The 19485-nt window shown below is 49.9% G+C and overlaps 1 protein-coding gene across 1 annotated transcript in view; it reads left to right on the top strand.

Annotated features, from left to right (window-relative positions):
* Positions 1-19406, top strand: part of DNAI1 (dynein axonemal intermediate chain 1) — a 162938-nt gene extending 143532 nt beyond the window's left edge. Inside the window, exon 21 of the mRNA XM_054186993.1 lies at positions 19179-19406. Within this exon, the coding sequence (XP_054042968.1) occupies positions 19179-19283 (105 nt within the window). The 3' untranslated portion in view covers positions 19284-19406. The remainder of the gene's footprint in view (positions 1-19178) is intronic.
* The last annotated feature ends 79 nt before the right edge of the window (positions 19407-19485 follow it).

The raw sequence follows: 19485 nt of genomic DNA, 5'->3' as shown, positions 1-19485 counted from the left end.
AGATGGATGTGAGCACTGCTTGGTCTGTGCTTTCCTACTTGTTTACCTCCTCTGACTTTCTGACGGTGATATTGACTTGCTGTCAAAAGTCAGGCACCAAAACCAGAATGACCAGAAACTGCTTTTGCAAATGCCGCTGTGAGACTGGAGGAGGTTCATCCCTCCCCAGGATTAGGCCTCCTACTTTGAGCTGCACTGGAGAAAATGGGTAAGCCAGGAAAAGGAACTCAAAGTCTTTCATTTTATCTGGCCTGGGCAACCAAAGGACATCCAGTGGGAGTGCAGGAAATTAATAATTTATTGTCTTTCATGTCATTAAAAAGAAAGCACCAGGCTTTGCTGCACGATTAGAGTTTGTAACAGAGCGGAGCAAAATGCTGATGGACTGGGTTTCAATTACAACTGCTTGTTCAAGAAGAAAAGCTGTGCTATGAAAACAGTGCAGCCCAAATGGTTCCTGCATCCTGGGGGCTGGGAAACTCAGGCTGCAGAAGGAATGGGAAGCCCAGCCTGAGAAACCTCTGCTCATCTACTGCCGTGAGGCCAAAGCCAGGGCTGCGGAGGTGCCGTCTCACTCACCCCAGCCTCATGGGGTTTCCCAGTCTAAAGTGTGGTTCTGAGTTCTGCTCCCACAGTGGGGAGAGCCCAGGGTAGCACAGGCCAGGTAGCACAGGCAATTCCTAAGGATGGAAATCCTGGGGTGGCTGTAGGGGACACAGACTTGCAGAGAGATCTGTCATCCCTTGTGCAGCAGCAGGAGAAACCCTAAGTCACCTCCCTCTTGCCTGTGTAGGGGAATTTGTCTTGTCAGGGTGCTTGTACCCTGCTCATGGCCAGGGATGTGCTGCCAGCCATGATTTTTCAGAGGCTGGTGCTGTAGGCAAAGTCTTCTGCAATCAGTCAGATCTTCGTTTTGAGTCAAGTTTAGTCTGAGATTTAACTCAGAAAAGCAACAAGAAAATGGGACACCACTGTTGCCTACCTACAAAGGAAAAGAGAGGGCTTAGAAGAGAAAGCTCCAGCCCTCAGTTCCCTTATCTCTGAAATAGTTGTAACAGTTGTGGTCACAGGCTCAACAGCTTCCCAAGAATTGGCTTCTCCCCTCCTCTCTGTCCTTGCCCCTTACCCAGCTTGGAGTCGCTAGCAGGGGTTCTCTGGGGAAGGTACAGCCCGTGTCCCCATGGTTCACAGTGCTTCACAGTGACAGTTTTTGCTTTCTGCAGGCTGCGGTGAAACCACTGTCTGTACCTTGTCCCTGCGAGTGAGTAAGCCCCAAGTTAGTAAAACGCTTGGTCGGACTGGGCTGAAAGGTGCTACAGAGGTGCCACACATTATGTGCTGTGGTTGAGGGAATTAGAGGAAATTTAAGCATTGCAATTGAGCTGTTTTCCCTGCTTCAGAAAGAATTGCTAGTCGATCAACTTGAGACCTCTAAAACATCACCACACTTCCTATGCACCTACTACTCCTTGGGCTTTCAACCTTGCTTGGCAAATGCTGTTTGTCTCAGGCCTGTGATAAACCTGTTGCAAGATATTATTTATAGCCTAAAAGAATGGTTCAACCTGGACTTTCTACTAATAATAAATACACAATTTAAAAGAAAAACCACTACACGAAACCTGTATGGATTCAGCTAAAGGGAGCTGGGGCCAGCAGATCTTTAAAGGTAACTGTAGGCAGGGGTCTCTGCCTGATAGAGATGAGTCTGGCAAGGTTCAGCAGGGTATTTTTGTGATGCAGCTCCTGTTGATAGTGCTGTCAATGTCAGATGTGGGCGTTGCTGCTTAGTAAATAGTGCTGGCAGCAAGATGGTCTCAGAGGCCAACGCAGACGACTCGGTGCCACAGTGTTGTTTTAGCAATTCCCATCAGAGCACAACCAGAAGCAAGGTGGCATGGGGTGGATGTAAATCCCACGCAAACCACCCTCGCAGCTCCAGGGCTGCACCCTGGAACTGGAGATGCTGAAAGAGACTTGAAGGTTGTAAAGGAAAGCACGAACTCCCAGTGCGACACTGAAACACTGAGCCAAACGTATAGTCTGGCTGTCTCACTGGGGTAATTCAGAGCAAGAGTGAAACCAGGGCCCCATATTTGGGAGCGGCATTAGCAAATCCATCGCCAGCTGCAGCGCATACATCCAGGGTTGTCACTTCAGTGGAGGTGATTGATTGATTGAATGATTGATAAAAAAATTGCAAACTAAGTCTAGAAAGAGCAAGAGGGTTAATCTGAGGTCTGGGAAACGTAACTTTAAGGAGCTTTTTAGGGCCTCACAAATAAATTGATAACTTGGTCTCAGCCTAAAAGCACCGGCATAGGAAGGGATTTGCAATGATGGAAGCCTCTTTAGATTAGCAAGAAGAGATATAATGGGTAGAGCACACATATTTAGTGTGGCACTAGCTTGTCTGCATCCATCGAAGTCCTTCAGGTCAAAACTCCTTGTCTTTTACTGAAAGACATGCTTTAGCTCCAAGAGGAGTCTTTGGTGTGATGAGTTTATGGACTGAGTCTGTGTGAATGGTAACAGTTCCTTCTGGGCCTACAAACTGTTAAACCTACTTCTGCTTTTGATTTTGAAATGATCTGGGATTGATGGGCGGCATTATAGAGAGAGGTTCACAGCTTTTATAAAGAGGTAATCACAGCTTGGAACAGGCCAGCTAGCTGTATATGAAGAGATTTACAGATTCACAAACTCTTCAGTTCTCTTGATTCTGGCTTATTTATTCGCTTATGTGTTAAACAATCAAACTGTAAGCACTCAGACACAGCAAGGAGTTACAATAACAGCAAGCACAGGTCAACATTAAATCAATGTTAGCCCTTTTCTGCCATTGAAATAAGCCTAGTGGGAAAAGATGTGCTTGCCCCACATGCTTTCGATCATATAAGCTCCCCTCTTATGTCCTCACTTGACAGTAAGCACGGGGAAACAACCCTCATTTTCTGATCCCCGTGGTGCCAGCTCTTGGGGACTTAGTCCAGCTTCCTCCCTGGTCCTCCAACTGTCTGCCTCAGGATCCCACTCTCCATGGGTTTTCTCTAGTGCTTCCTGGTTGTCATTTTTCACTGGAAGACGTTCTTCCTCTCTTTACCCCTCTAATACCAACAAATCAGACTGGTCTGTACAGCTTCCTCGACCTTTGGATACCCTGGGAGGAGGGTGCTGAGAAGCTTGTTCCCTCTTACAGTGTGCCAGTATTCCCCAGGGACCGGGAGTTGCCCTGTTGAGGGCTGGATTGCTCTGCACCAGTCCTGACACTGTGTGATATATATATTTAAGAGAATATTTGCTTAGAAACACTGTCTGCAATAGAAGTACAACAACAAAGTAGGGTAAGAGCTGCAAAACTCATCCTTCAGTTTACACTTGGTGGTGAAGAGCATCCTGTGATCACAGAGCCACAGGCATGTTCAGGTTGGAAGGAATGTTGGGAGGTTTTAGTCCAACCTCCAGCTCAAAGTAGGGTCATCCCTGAGATCAGACAAGGTCACTCAGGACTTAGGCTCATCTTGAAAACCTCCAAGGCTGGAGGTCTCACAACCTCTCCAGAGCCCTATTCCAGTGGCTGACTATCACATCACATTATTGCCTTATGCCATATTGGAGGCTTCCCTGCTTCATTTTATGGCTGTTTTGACTCATTCTCCTGCTGCATGCCCCTGTAAAGACCCTGGCTCTGTATTCTTCATATCCTCCTCTTTATTGCTAGCAGGTTCCTGCTAGGTCACACAAACCAACTCTTCTCCACGCTGAACAAGCCCAACTCCCTTAGAGTTTCCCCAGTGCAAGTCATCCAGCTCCCAGCCATCTCAGTCATAGGCTCTGCTGGACACAGTCTGGTTTATTAACATCCCAGTTCAGCGCTCAGACTGCCTTCTGCTTCCCTTTCCGTAGGTGAAACTGGAACCCTCCTATCCATTAACTGGAAATGAAGACTTTTTATAGACTGTTTTTCATCGTCGGGGGCAGAGAACAGAAGAACTGAGCCAGCACAGCTGTCATCTCCTTATCTTATTTCTTTCCTCCCTAGAAAGCTCCTTTCCTTTTTTTCCAGTGCCTGAGGATTTGGCACCACATAACACTGAGAACAGGAGGTGAGAAGGGTTTACCCTCTTCGCTTCCTCCCACCTCCCAAAGCTTCTTTCATTAACACTCACCTAGTATTTCTTAATTAGCACATTCTGGCTTGGAGCTGCCTGTCTGTGTTGCAGCCTTCTGGAGAAAATCTGCGCAAGCTTTATCTATTGTAAGACAGCAAATATCAAGCAGTTAGGCTTCTTACTAGACCGGCAGGTACTCTTATGCCATAGCATTACACAGGTGTTGAGTGTGGTTCTCATCCTCAGCCTCTGTAGCCATCCTTGGCTTTACCTGTCTCTCCTGAAGGAATCCAATCCTGTGGTTGTATACTTGCCTTTCTTCAGACTTTTGATGCCAATCCACATGAGAAGTGCATGACTGAGCTAAGCCAAGAGACTGCAAAGGTTACGCCAGAAGTGGGAAGAGTGACAGGATGAAAAATCACCCCAAAAAAGCAGTTATCAGTGGGATAACCAGGATGATATCTTAGAGCATCGTGCAGAATTATTCTCGGGGGTTGGTTGGTGTCCTCACTGGCATTTCAAATTTCCCGTTCATTCCTTGGATGATGTGGCAAAGAGTCCATTCATCACAGAATCAGAGAATGATAGGGGTTGGAAGGGACCTCTGGAGATCATCTAGTCCAACCCCCTGCCAGAGCAGGGTCACCTAGAGCAGGTGGAACGCGTCCAGGTGGGTTTTGAATCTCTGCAGAGATGGACACTCACCACCTCTCTGAGCAGCCACCATCAAAGTAAAGAAGTTCTTTCTCATGTTTAGATGGAACTTCCTATGTTCAAGTTTGTGCCCGTTACTCTTGTCCTGTCTCTGGGCACCACTGAAAAAAGACTGGCCCCATCCTCCTGACACCCACCCTTTAAGTATTTATAAGCATTGATAAGATCCCCCCTCAGTCTTCTCTTCTCCAGATTAAAAAGAGCCAAATCCCTCAGCCTTTCCTCATAAGAGAGATGTTCTAGTCCCCTAATCATCTTTGTAGCCCTTTGCTGTACCCTCTCCTCTTATAAAGTCTTGAGGGGCCTTGGTGGCTTGGAGGGTCACAAGGACTTTGGCAGACATTGCACCAAATTTCCATATGACCTCGAAACATTGGAGAGAGAGACTGAAATCAAGGAGGTCAATTCAGTGAAGACCTTCACAAAGTACCAAAAACATCTGCCAGGGCTGGTCTCCGCTGTGCTTGATCCTGCTTCATTGCAGAGTCCAGACCAAGTTCCTGTAGTCCAAGGACTCAGATACCCCGTGCCTGAAACATGGTATGATTCCAGTGGGGAGTGAGGTGAGAATTTGCCTCATCTTGTGTTCACCACAATAGCATCCAAATCACAGATGGTCATATAGGAAACATTGCATTTGTCTACGGTTAAATCAGGGGTTGCTGGAATAAATCAGCTCTGTTACAGGTTCTCTGCTGCTTTCGCAGGATTTCTGGCTCATTTACAGATGGTTGCTGGGGAAGTTAAATTACGAACGATAACCATTCACAATGATCCAGGCTCCTTAAGGATTTTACGGGCTACGGAGAGGCTGGCACTATTTCCCCAGTTACCTTCTTCTCACCTTCAGAGCAATTGCAGCTCTCACTTAGGGATTTTATGCATCTTTATGGCAAATAGGGTGTTAATGAAAGTACAATTACTGGAATTAAATTTGGATTTAATTTTCTGAGCACAAGTGGCCCCTTTCTGTCTTTCTTTTGTTTTCTGCTTGGTTGCCAGCTGTGCAAATATCTCTTTTCAGGATTACTCTTGATGCTGAGGCACTTGCGCAGTGCCAGGCATGGAGCAGCGCAATGGGCTCACCCCCTGCTGGGCTGTGTTTCACCCAGCTCTCAAAGGATGCGGAGCACTCCCCCGCAGTGAGGGAGAAGTGCATGATCAGCAAGGTGCCTGGAGAATGCACCATGTCTTGGCATTTCTAGTGGCTGCATCTCACAGCACTTTACACACAGGATCCACCTGGTTAACTGTTTTGCAGGAGAAGCGGTGGGATAGAAGAGGGTGAGGCAACATTATTTCTACAAAGCAATTGCTTCTGCCATTCCTTTAGGCCAGTTTAGGCATCTCCTCCATGCTGGTGGAGAAGAACAATTTTAGGTATCATCTTGAGGACTCTCAAAACATCACCATGTTCTTGTTCAGTCTATTACTTTGTCCCAGACCTGCAGCCTGACACCACCTCTGGGTTTCAGGGAGCTCCTCACACCAGGATGATATCAGGAGGATCCATGCATGGGCTCAGATCAGAACGGAAACAGGAGAGCCTGGGAAGAAGTTCCCCCTCCTGAGATGATGATCTCACCATGGTGGGGTCATCTGCAGCCAGAACTGATATGCAGATATGGCAAGATCTCTGCCATTTCTACCAAGAAGATACCTCCTCCAAGGGCCTTTGTGGAATAAATACTAAATTGGCTAAAAAATACAAAAGTACAGCATTGTTCACACATTAAGGAAAAGTATAAAATCAAGAGGCTTCTGAGGTAGAAAATAGCCGCAGCTGGCATGAAGGACACAACATCTGTGGTTCCCTGATAAGCTACATGAGGTACGGGACGGGATGCAATTATTCCGTGGCTTTACCTTATGATGTATAGCGGATACAGGAATGGGATGATACCATGAAACAGATAAGCTGCCAATTAGCTGCCCGCTAGATGCTCAGAGCCAACATTTTGTCAAATTTTGATGAAATGCTGTCCTTTGTGCGAACTTTGCTCATTATAATGTCATTATAATACCAAAACACACCTCCATCCCGAAGGCTACCCGCCTCCAAGGTGCGACCACTCCTTCTTGAGTCTGCGCCCTGAATTTCTCGTAAACTATACCTTTAATTGTGAAGCGAGAGAAATTTACACCAATCATGATAAAAGTATGTATGACTAAAGTCACTCAGACTCCACCTTGAAGATAACAAATAGTATAAAAATAGCCCAAGAGAGGGGGGATACCCAGGGAAGACACCATCATAAAGAATTACATCACTGACTTCTGGGATCAGTCGACGGGCTGAGCCTCTCTTTCCCCCCATAGGGACGCCTTTGGGTAAGACTTAGATTATACCGAGTGCTTCCTCGGGAAACTTAGAAATTTCTCTAGAGACTCTCTTTTTCTACATTTAAAGCCAGGCTGTATCGTTTATAACTTTGTCGCGCGTTTTGTATATGTAACAATACTTTCATTTGCACGTGCTTTGCAGACAGTGTATTTATCACCGGCAATCCTAAGAACCTATATATCTGTTGTTTAAATAAACTGCACTTTTTTAAGTAGCTAGTCGTTTCGCTTTCTCACTGAACGCGACCAAAAACTCAAGAGTGGCCGTGCTAGTTCATGAGCACGACTAGACTGAAGGTGCAGTCCACTATTAGTGTATCCAAATCGTAATAGTTTAATATATATTAAACGCGATTGGACTGATAGTGCTGAATTGGGCATCACTCAGAATTTAAACCTAGCCGCACCTAGCCTCCCACCTCGGTGAGGAGTGTTAGAACGCAAGGGGGTTTATCTTCTGCTAAAACCGCTTTGCCCCTTTTCACGCAACAGCCTTCCAGGGCAAATGCTGGCTGTTTGCCTGGCAGCATTGCCCCAGCCATGTCCCTCTGTCCCATCTCCAGCAACACAAAGAGTGGGGTGAGGATCAGGCCATTTTTCCTGTTGTGTTGAGGCTTTCAACCTCAGTAAGGTGACAGGCTTTGTGCCACTGTTGTTCTCTAAATGTAGCAGATCTGTCCACTTAGTGTTAGGTATGTGCATCAGCTTCAGTTACCCTCTGCTAACAGGTTCCATGTAGTCCTAAATCTGCAATTAATTGTCAGATAGTTGCTTCTGCCAGCTTGGCCACTGTCTTGCTGAAGCTGTCAGCTGCTGGTTAACATTGTTCCATCTTTGATACTGGTGGGACTTGCTGAGCGATGGAGAGGTTACCTTGGGAAGTGCTTACCTTTAGGACCATAATGACTTCTACATTGTTTTCTTCGCAGCTTGCCTTTATTTTGCAATACTCTGTTGCAAAGAAGCTCCATTAGTTTCAGCAGCCAGCTGAGCAGATGGGTTTAACTGGTCTGTGGCACTGAAGTAATTACATTTTGGTACAACAGAGGCACAGCAGCAAACATGTAAAATTAATTCAGGTGCAGCATCCTGGTTAGCGACTCAAAGCAAAGAGCAGTTTAGGGAGGCCACCCCTGGTCACACTGTGACTGTGCTGTTGGCAGCACGGACTGTCACTAGGAATATATCCCTCTGGTTGCCATAGGTGATGTTGGATTGTCTTTTCCCATGGCCAGTTATGTCAGATATGTATTAGCATCAGAGGGATTGATTACTGCTCACATCTCTCTTCGGCTTCTGTTATAATTAAAACAGCAATATATGCATGAAGCAATTAGATTTTAGTAATGCTTTTCTAAACAGGATGTCAAGGAGCTTAGTACAAAGACTTGGGCTGGAGCCAGATCAGCATCTTAAGACTGGATTGTCATTAAAATGACTGCCTCCCGCCTGGACAGCTTACCCAAACACAGGCTCTAGATCTGCTTCTCAGTCAGAGTGCACCTCACCTTTTTCTGCGAATAGGACCCAGAAGATCCCATGCTCCTGGGTGGCAGGGCCAGAACGAGATGTGGATGGGGACGGGTCACTGCTGCATGTGGAATTTGGGTCTGATGGTGGGACAGGAGCAACCCCAACTCCAGCCCCATCGCCAGCCCCATCAACTGCATGCCAGGGAGCCGATATTCAGGTCTTCCCTGGGTTGCTTCCTGCAGAGCAGTTGTTGATCAGGTCAGGGCAGATCTGCTCACCATTGGAAGCGTCTCCCAGAAGGAAGCAAGGTGCTCCACAGGTGCCTGTACCCCATGGGAGTACTGCCTGAGCTGCCTCCCAGCACATCACGGGCTGTCTCCTGTCTTGTTTTATCCTGTCTGCGTCTGGATGATATGCAGGCCTTGCACCCTGCATTTCCTGTCGGGCGAGGATAAATCCTCTGCTCTGTACAGCTCTTACTCAGACCCTTATCGGCAGTCCAGTGCCGCTGGGTCACCATGAACATGAACAGAGAGTGTGTAACACAACCCCGGCATCACTGCGGGCTGTGTGGGCTCAGAGAGATGCCCCAACAGGCAGCGACAAGCATCCTCCACCAAGCAGCCTGTGCCAAGCCTGTCTTCAGGAGAGGACTGATGCAAGCAAAGCTGCTAACCAGGAGGTCCCAGGGCAAAGGGGCATCGTGGTGGGTTACAGCTGAGCCTTGTCCATCTCTGGGGCAGGAAGGGATTTCTCAGCTGCTGTAACAGAGTAGGATCCTGGGGAAGAGCAGCATCTCTAGCTGCAGGGTTTCCCGTGCGCGTCCTCCGTCCAGCTTCTCAATGACCCCTTTTAAGCCCTGATTTGCATGCTGCAGTGTAACTCAGTCATAGCTGATGCGATTTAGCGTGACGTACCACATAGTTCAGATTAATAGTGTATCTGGTTTCCAGGCCTGGGAGTGTTTGTGTGGCATTTATCGTTTGCCTGACATTTCCTGTGCAGCAGGTGGAGAGAAGCTGTGCAAGTCATTTAATTTGTGGCAAATGAGAGACACGGTCTGAAGTAAACAGGATGCACTTCGGTGAGGATGGAGGCAAAATAGGAGGAGAGGGAAAGGAGATGGGAATAATCGACTGAGAAGGTGGACGGCAAAGGATCTCACGTGCCAGCAGTGCCCTGCCGTAGCAGAGGTGTTGTACTGGGGAGGATGGGCAAGAGAGGGGTGAGCAAGACACGTGAGCTGGTCCTGCCATGCTGCTTAGCAGTGCTAAGGCCTCAGCTCCAATTTGGGGTACTGGGCTTGAAGGACGTGAGGAGCAGGAGAGCAGCAAGGACAATGTGGCCAGCTGGGAGGCTGGAAGCAGAGAGATTCAGAGAGATGTGCACCCCCAAAAGAGATCCTGGGCTGGCAGGGTAAGGAGGGCAGTGCTCTGAGGTTATAAGATGGCAGCAAAAGTCTTAGGCAAAGGATTTCAATGGTGTGAGAGGAATGTACTGGCAGCCATCATCAGGGTATGGGTGGGCAGCACCGTTCCTGAGGGTTTTTAAAAGAAATGGCCATGCAGGTGATGGGAGCAGAGCGTGACAACCTACCGCTTGGGGCACGTTGTGCTGGGTGCCCCAAGGACTGGGTCAAGTGCTGGACAAGCATCTGTCAGAAGCAATTTAAAAGTAGCTGCTCCTACTGTGGAGCAGGGCGGACTAGTGGACTAACCCCTCCTAGCCCTGCTCCAGGTGAGGCTGTGATTTAAATGAAACCTACACATGAGAATGTGTTGTCGAGACGACACAATTGTTTGCACAGCTGAAATATGTCGTGCTATTTCTGGAGCCTCCCTGAGTTCAAGTGCAGTCATGGACAGCAGGAGAGAGGGGGAGAGCATTGTGGCCTGACATTAAATTGCAGAATGAGCTCTTTCAGTAAGCAGAACAGTATCAGTAGTAATATTTCTTTCAAGCCATTAGCATTTAACGTTATTAAATATGGGACATCTGCAAGTGAAGACATTTATTTTCACTTCTATTTATAGCAAAACTCAGTTTCCAGTGTACTTGTATTTATCCGGAGTGAAGTATATTCAAACACTCTCATGTTAGTAGCAAACAACAATATACTTCCTATGCAAATATTTTTGTGAGTTAGTTATATTAAAAAACTGGCATGACAAAAGCTTTAAGGTGCAGTGTCAAGAGAGAAACAGCAGCTGGACTTTCTTAAGGTAGTTTTAAAGGTGATTGCAGGGGATACATACATTTTAACAGTGGTGGCCAGAGAAAGGTATTGGAAAAAATTCCGACTTCTTAAAATATACAGTTTGTACAACTGCAAACGATCTCTCATGAGATCCTATGCTCTGTGAGATAACAGCAGTACCAAAGTATTGCAGGAGCTGCATATTCGCATCCATGTTTTGTTGCTTTTATTAAACTCTAATCTGTAACAGCTTACTGAGCTGTCATTCAAAAACGCTAAAGTAAAGCTGAAGTAAGAAAAATAAGAGATGCTGAGCAATAAAGAAATGTTGCTGGGTGGCTGGTGGTGCTACCTGCCAGATGGCATCAAAGACTGCAGCTTAAGACTGCTGGTGTCCTTGTGCACCACAGGACATCTCCTTGATTTTGCCCCTTTGGATGGGTTTGATGTACGTGGCCATGGGTACTGTGTCTGCCCGAGTCTCTCGCTGCAGGGCTGCCAGCCCAAGGAAAGAGGTGCTGCAGATGTTGCTTCTCATGGTAGGCACAAGAGCTAGGGAAGCCTGGACGTCTTTAGGATTTTTTAGGTTGCACTGAGGTTTGGTGTCTGTGTTTCACTGGAATTGCAGCAATATTTGCAGTTGAGCTAGAAGCTAAGGTATCTCCTGTCTAGTGGTTTGTGTGGACAATCTCAACTAAAACCAGCTTCTCTCTTCCTTTGTCCCCACCGCTTGATTCTGAGAGATCCCACAGCTAAAACATTGGGCACTAATGCCCTCAACAGCCTTTCCAGCTGATGCCATGATAACGCGCGGCACATGGGCAGGCTTTGGGTAACAGGGCTTCCCACTGAGCGGTGCTAAGAGATAATTAAGGTAATCCATCCCATCCAGAAGAGCCTGACAGCATTGCAGAAAGTCTGAACCCAGCAGGGCTGGATCCAGGGTTTGAGGGCGGTGGGGGATGCACTGCCTGTGCCTCAGGGAGGAGAAGGAAAGGACATCCCATCCCTTTGTCCTTATCCCAATGGTGGTTTGCAGCACTGGGACCCCCTGGGCTGGAGGCAAAAGCTGTTGGGTGTTTTACTCCACTACAGCCCTTTTACAAAGCCTCTGTAGGTCAGAGGAGGGTAATTGTCTTACACACCAAGCACGCCATGATTTTTCTCAGTGCTTAGCACGAAATCTGTGAACGGATGTGACTGAAAATCTTTTCCATGCACCTTGTGAGGAGTTTATCGTCTCGCCAGGCTGCTCTGTTCCAGGCGGCTGCTGTTGGCTTGTCTCAGTGACTGAGGGTAATGATGCCCAAAGGCAAAACTGTTCTCCAGCTCACACACACACACACACACACACACTCACAGTTAGAGTGCAGCTAAATTGTCCCCATGGGTGGCAAAACCCAGTGTGACCCCCCTGAAGGAGCAGAGAGCGTGTTGCTGATGCTTCCTAATCACAGCATCAGTTCAGGGTGGAGTTAAGGGTATTTGCTCATTTGGCCTGTTTCAGACCATAATGTCTCTGGATAACTTTAAAATTTATCCTTCACTTCAAAGATATTTCTTTTGGTGATACGTGAACTGAGGAATATGACCACAACCCTGCTTTGAACCCATAAGCTTCAGGCATGGAAAAGGCAGAAGACTGACTGTTTTCAACAGTTTTGGTGGGTTTCTGCAGATGGAGTTAACGAGTCATTGTAATGCCTGTTTCGGAGGAGCTGTGGGCCCTGTCTGTGCTCAGCTCTCCCTTGCTCACTGAAGTTTTCGTACACAGCTGCTAAATGTGGTCTTCTTATGGCTATATTTAGGTGCCTAAATTAGTGGTGTGTAAGAGACGTGGCTTGTGGCTCTGGAGTTAGCAAGAACAGGGTACATTCAGCATGGCTGGAAGCCAAGTTGCTTTGTCAGCAGCTCAAGCAGAAGAGCCCGATGCTAAGCCTTTCTTGGCCTTTAGGTGAGCCTGGTCTTGCCCCTCCTGCACCCCACGGTGCCCACCAGCACCCTCCTCGTCCTCCCCCGTGCCTGGGACTGGCGAGGCCATGCTCCGCACTGCGCTCACTGTAAGATGGGCCATGCAGTTTGGCAGCTTCCCGTGCTCAGCCCAGGTACACAGCTGGGTCAGGCCAGCTAGCAAGTGCTTTCAGAGGGCTGTCTGTCAATGCTTCATTAAATCCTGTTAGCACAACTTGCCACAACGTGCTTTGGAGGCTCACTGCTTACTATTTCCTGAGATCCTTGCTGAGTGTCAGTAGAGGTCATACCGTGGCACCAATCAGCACAAAAGCGAAAGCCAGGCTCCTCCATGGATTTGCCAGAGGCTGCCGAAACCCATGGGGAAGGGTTTGGCTGCGCCTGTGTGCATGTCTTTTTCTTGGCCAGAGAGCAGTGTAAGGAGGGTGAGCAAGCCTGCGGGGTCCCAGCTGGCCTCCGGCAGAGCAGACACGGAGTTGTGGTGACGGCTGTCCTCCCTTATGGCCGTGGTTGAGGGTTTGACCTTGCTATTAGCTCTCTGCTGCTGCAGAGCACGTTCATTCCATCAAACGATCTCTCCCCTCTCCCATGGGTGTTTGTAAGCCAGCGAGCCCTGTGGCATGCTGCAGGCAGGTACCCACCATTTAGTTACAGGTGACCCCTGCCCACATCCCCAGAATGTCACCCAGTTCCTCTGGTTTATTCCCAGTGATAGTCCCAGCCCCTTCCAGGTCTGATCCAATCTTGTTTGCACCTCCTGCCTGTCAGACATCGCTGACCTTCGCTCCTGCATCTTTACTGGTAGATGTTGCTGCTGAGCCACAGACTGGGCCCAGCGCTGTGTCTTTGCTGGTTCCAATGGCTTCACTGGGGACTTCCAGAAAGCACAGGCAGGTCACCTGGTGCCATGAGACCAGTCTCCCCTGCTGTGCCTTGTCATGGTCCAGTGCAGAAGCTAGCAGAGATCTCTGAGTCAAATATGTGAGCTGGAGCAAGGAGAGGTGCTTACCCTGAACAGCACAGGTTTTAGCTGAAGATGGAGAGAAGAGCATCTTTGAGGCCAATGATCCTGTGTAGTTGCTGATGCCTGAACAACCTAGCTGTCCCTTGGGCTTTTCTGCCAGTTTCATTCCCTGCAAGCAGAACATTTCCTGCGTCATTTATTTCCAAACAGTAGCAAAATAAGCCTAAATCCTTATCTCTGGTCTGTCAACTAATCCTTCCGCAGGCCAGGAGCAACGCTGTCAAATCAGGCTGTGAGTGTGACTCGAGGCTCTCCATGGTTGATAAGCGCGTTGCTGCTGTATGTAAATGGGTTTCTTGAGAGCCCAAAAGTGGTCCTGGCACAGACATCGGTTCCAGCTCAGCGTAACTCCGGTTTCACCTGCTATATAACAGCAGTGGGTTGCAATGAGATCGTGACAGGGCAGGATGGGGAAGGCTTCAGGGCTGCAGGTTATATCACACCCCCACTGATGCATGTTTGGTTGGTGGCCCAGGGAGCTAGTGAGGAAAATTTTGCTGTGTTCGTAAAGGAGTTTGGGTTTCCTTGGTCTTCCCAACAGAAATGCTCCAGGGAAGTCTCGTCTTTGTTTTCATTCATTGAATTTTCCAGACCTGTCGCAGACATCTTGCTAATGGAGGAGCCCTTACCCTGGAGGTGTCACCTTGACCTACCGCTGAGGAGGGTAGAAGGAACAAGAAAAAGTCTTGTCCAGAAGCAACATACCTCTAAAGTCCTGGCAGGTTGTGTGCCCCTTTCCACTGAGGATAGTAAGGATGGGAGTTTTGGGCAGCCCCCTTTGTGACTCCTTGGAGCTTCTCACCCCTTTCAAAATCATAGAATCACAGAATCATAGAATTGGCTAGATTGGAAGGGACCTTTCAGATCATCTAGTCCAACCATCAATCTAACTCTGACAAAAAAACATCACTAAGCCATATCCCTAAGCACCGTATCTCTACTTTGAGGGTGGCAGAGCCCTGGCACAGGCTGCCCAGAGAGGTGGTGGAGTCTTCAAATCTGGAGACATTCAAAACCCACCTGGACACGTTCCTGTGCAACCTGCTCTGGGTGACCCTGCTCTGGCAGGGGGGTTGGATCTCCAGAGGTCCCTTCCAACCCCTATCATTCTATGATTCTGTGACGTCTCTAAGCACTATCAGTCTGTAAAAACTTAAATCCCTTTTGCACGGGAAGCTGGTGTCCTAGGTCACCAGGCTGCATTGTAAAGTGGCCAGATCCTGTCCCAGCACAGCTGAGCCCAGAAATCCCATGCTGCCAGGAATGGCAGAGACTGGGACTATCAGTGTGATGATGGCAGCCGCACAGAGCCTGGCCTGTGCCCCTTGCCCAGACTCAGCAGGGGGAAGAGTCCCTCTGCTGCCGGGGAAGTTATGGGGACTTTTCAGTCTGTGTTCGTGACAGCATAATTGACTTACTTGATACTTTAAAACATAAACATGTTTTGCTTCATTTAATCGAAACCTTACAGCAGATGTTTTATGATTATTCCACCAATAGGGGGAAAAAAAAGGATGCTGAAAAGTGCCAGCATCATGGCTTTTATGGGAGAATTTTATTAACTCAGCGATTTACTGTTCAGCTAGGGAATGAAGGCATCAGCCAAAACGCGGGGAATCCAGTTTAAATGACTCCCATATCCTGGATGTAGAGTTTAGTATGTGCCAGCGTGGGGATGGCTAGGGCTGGGGCTGCAAGGGCGGTGGATCGGGGGTCTTCAAACATACAGTTTTCATCGTCATCCTCGTCTTCATCCTTTCCTCATCCTTGTCCTTGCCCTCGTCCTGCCCTCGCTCCTGGGGCTCCACCTCAGTCATCTTCCACCTCCTGCTTTACTTCCAGTGTCGGTACTCACCTTTGGGGCTGAGAGGACCAGCAAGGTCCTTGCAGCAGTTGTGCCCACGCTGCCGATAAGTCCAGGAGCCCCATGCCTTAGTTACCCTGTCTGGAGAGCCAAAGCGGAGCCCAGGTGTAAAGTAAAGGGAGGGTGAGGGCGGTGGGGACTTGGCCGTGAACGAAGTAGCGTGGGGATATGTAGCAGGTTTCCTCCTCATCTCACCTCCCTGGGGCCATGCTGTCAGTGGGGCAGAGTCCATCCCCACACAGCACCTTTTCTGCCCCCGCCATGAGCTTTCCTGACACATCCCTCATCACCATTTAAGCCAAGAGCATTTTGCTCTCCTGCTGGGAGCTGTTAATGATAAAATCAATGCAAACGCTGCTGTGAGCGGCTCAAGTACCCATTTGATGAACTCCTCAGGGACAGACCTCCCATGTAAGCTCAGCTCTGCATCTGTCAGCTCTGTGGGGGGGATGCTCTGCCCTGGCTCCCTCTCAGCTCCGGGTGCGCCCCATGGATGTGGTGTAAGCAGGGATGCAGGCGGAGAACAGGCTCAGCTACATGCCGGGTGGCAGAGCCTCATGAGTGCCCTTTCCACACCTGGCCATGGCATGCGTTGGGAGGGAGAGCTCTTCAGCAGCCATTCGTGGAGGTGATGCTTCCCCGCATCATACACGCTCTGGGAAATTGCAACAGCTCTGCTCCAAGAACGGCTGCTCCTCAGAAGCCTGACACAGGCAAAGCCCCTGGATTTGTAGGAAGCTGCTGAGTGCATCCGAGCGGATGCTGTGGTGCCGTGGTGGTGCTGTCAGACAGCCCGCAGCGGCCCGTCCAGCTCACATGCACAGCTGCCCCAGGAAAAGCAGATGGAGGAACAAAGGGAAACTTTCTGTTCCAGTGCCCCGGAAAGGACATTATAATTTTCCTTCCCTGTGTCATCCTGCTTGCCTGGTTATGTGGCGTTAAATCAGGGCTCTGGTTCGGTTACGGCTCATTACAGGCTTGCATGTGGCTTTTTTGCAGCTTGCTCATGAGCACCAAAGGAACCGAGCCAGTGTGAAAGTCAAGGTTTTAGGGACAGCTCGGCAACTGGGAGCTGAGCCTTGCCTGTGCCTGGGGACTTCAACAAGCCTCAGACATAGTCCCTATGGACCTGGCGTTACTACCTGGAGGGCAGCAGTCAGGGGTCCTCCCTGGCCCTACCAGTGGGGAGAATGAAGGGCTGGGGCTGGAAGTAGGTCAAATGGGAGATGGCTTCAGCATCTTCTTTTCCCAGATGAGCAAAGCAGTTGCCTCTTCAGCCTGTCCAAACGACCTGTGCGTGGTGCTGTGTGTGACGCAGGGTGCCAAAGGGAGTGTTTTGAACACCGTCAGACAGCAAAGCAGCTTTTCTGCAGAAATAGCTAAGTCCTGAAATACCCTGAGCAGCTGTGTTTATCCCAAGGCTCTCACTCACAGAGATGCTCGGTTGTGACGTGGGCTGTTAGTACAAACATCGCTCCCGGTGCCCGGACCAGAGCCACAAAGGGCGTTGCTAACTTAGCGGCATTAATACAAATCAGCACTGTCCCGGCATGCAGTCAATGGACTTGGTAAATAGAAACAACCCTGGCTCGTCACAGCACTCAGTCGAGGAGCAGGGCTGTCTTCTCAGGAGCAGAGGGGCTCCCAAATGTCCCCGTTCCCCTCCCCAGGGCTGCTTTCACCCCAGCCGTGCCCACCAGCAGCTGAGAAAAGCTCTGGTCTGTCAGGGTTGTGCTGGCCAGGACAAGGGAGCAGCCCGGGGATCCCCAGGGACTTCTTTCCCAGCAGTCATCACTGTCAGTGATGCCCACATTTGCTAAAGAAAGGTAGTGAGATCCCCACAGACATATGACTGTCTTTTTATTGTGCCCTGGCGTTTCTTTCCAGCACTGAAGGAAAGTCATTTGTTTGTAATTGCTGCACCCTGGGCCATTAGAGGAACTGATTCAGCAGGAGGAGAACTGATCTTTTCTAAGCGGGGAGAGAAGAAAGCGAGCGGCCTCCTTGCTCAGACAGTGTGCACTGCTCCCTTGGCCTCCCGAGAGCATCCCCATGCAGAGGCCATGCTTCAGGGATACCAGGAGGAGCCAACACAGAAGTTTTCCATGGGCTGCCTCCAAGCCCGGTTGGTGATGTTCCCCCTTGCTGTGCCACTGTGTTGGGGAGTTGCTGTCACCTCTCCTGAGCCTGCCTCTCAGACCGGGTACCAGCCCTCCCACTCATCCCTGCTTGGCATCTGTTTCTGGGCTTCCCAGAGCCACGCTGGGCACAGAGGAGCTTCCCAGACCCAAAGCAGGGACCCCCTCCCCAAATCCAGAGGCAAGGCAAGAGCCGGCAGGCTGGCAAAGGGGAAGGCTGTGAGGGAAGGCAGCACAGAGCAAAGGGATGTGGATGCTGTTTTGGAGGAACCTTGCGGGGCAGATGTTCAGCTGCAGGAGCACTTGGTGGGCTGAAGGCAGGTTGGAAAGTTCCTCTGCTGTGGCTGTGTGTGCCATGATATGCATCTGGAGAGCTGAAACCCAGTTATCACTTTCCCAAGGCCCCTGATCTCCGATGAGAGCAACACACTGATGCTGGAGCCCGCAGCAGGGGAGACGCACTCTGCCCAAAGCATTGGGTGGCACTGGAAGCTCCTGCTGCTCCCAAGAAAGCGAGGACTGAACTGGGCAGGCTTGTTTCCCTCATGCTACATATTTCTCCCGAGATGCTGGTCGTTTGCTCCAGGACCTGGGAGGAGACCCTGGGAAGTTTGGGATGGGTGCTGGAGGGGCTGTGGGAAGGGCTCATCTATGCTGCCCACGCTGCGGCATGTGTCAGGGTTTGCACAGCATCATGCAATGAGGCACATGGAAGGGTCATGCCATAGGAAGTCTGGGGTGTGCCCAGGGGCAAGAGAGCATCACTGACAGGATAACAGCCCACCTGGGACTCATCACCCCAGGTTAGGGCTGTCAGCACCCACCTGCCCTCATGGGGAAACACATTTGGGTGCAAAAAAGGCCAATCCCCTTTTCTGTGGCTGCCTCTCCCCATGGGCACCAGAATGCAACGGTTATGGTGGGACCAGTTTGGGGAGAGTTGGACATCCGCGTCACTGTGACTACTCTGGGAGTTGTGGCACCATCCCAGGTTCTGGAGGGGGCGGCGAAAGCTGGGTAGTCCAGTGCCATGGGTCTGAAAAGGGCTGGGAGGAGAGAGGCAGAAGAGTTTTCATGTCACTGTGGTCAACAGATCCACTCCCATCCCCACCCAAACCCTTCCTTACCACCCTTTCCCAGCCCATGGGGGCCTGTACACATCTCATGGCGCCTTGGGCTTGAAATACAGGGACCGGCAGGTGCATCCCCCTGTGGATCAGCCCCTGGTGAGGGCTGTGAGCTGGGACACAGCAGCTCAGCATCCCTCCCTGTGTCTGACCCCTCCCCATCCCCATGGTCATCCCTGCTCACAGCTCTGCCCCACTTGCTCTCTTCACAGGCGAAGAAAGGCCAGGAGGTTAAGAAGGGCCCCGAGGTGGAAACTGCAAAGCTGGACAAGCTGCTTAACCTGGTGAGAGAGCCAGAGAGCAACGGAGGGAAGTGAGCGGGAGGAACAACGGCTCTGCCAGGCGCCGCTGGACGAACAAGCCCGGCTTTGATCGGTGGCTGCTTGGCATGCAAGCGGCAGGCCCTGTGCCGCCAGCTTCCCCTCTGTGCCCAGGCAAATAAATGGAGGTGCTGGGAGAGCCACGGCGTGCAGTCATCCCTGGGGTCAGGCAGACCTCACCGTGCTCGGTCCCGCCGAG

Source organism: Rissa tridactyla, chromosome Z (assembly GCF_028500815.1).
Source record: "Rissa tridactyla isolate bRisTri1 chromosome Z, bRisTri1.patW.cur.20221130, whole genome shotgun sequence".
NCBI classification, from domain to species: domain Eukaryota; kingdom Metazoa; phylum Chordata; class Aves; order Charadriiformes; family Laridae; genus Rissa; species Rissa tridactyla.
Note: the sequence above shows the minus strand (reverse complement) of the source record. Positions and strands in the feature narration are given on the sequence as shown.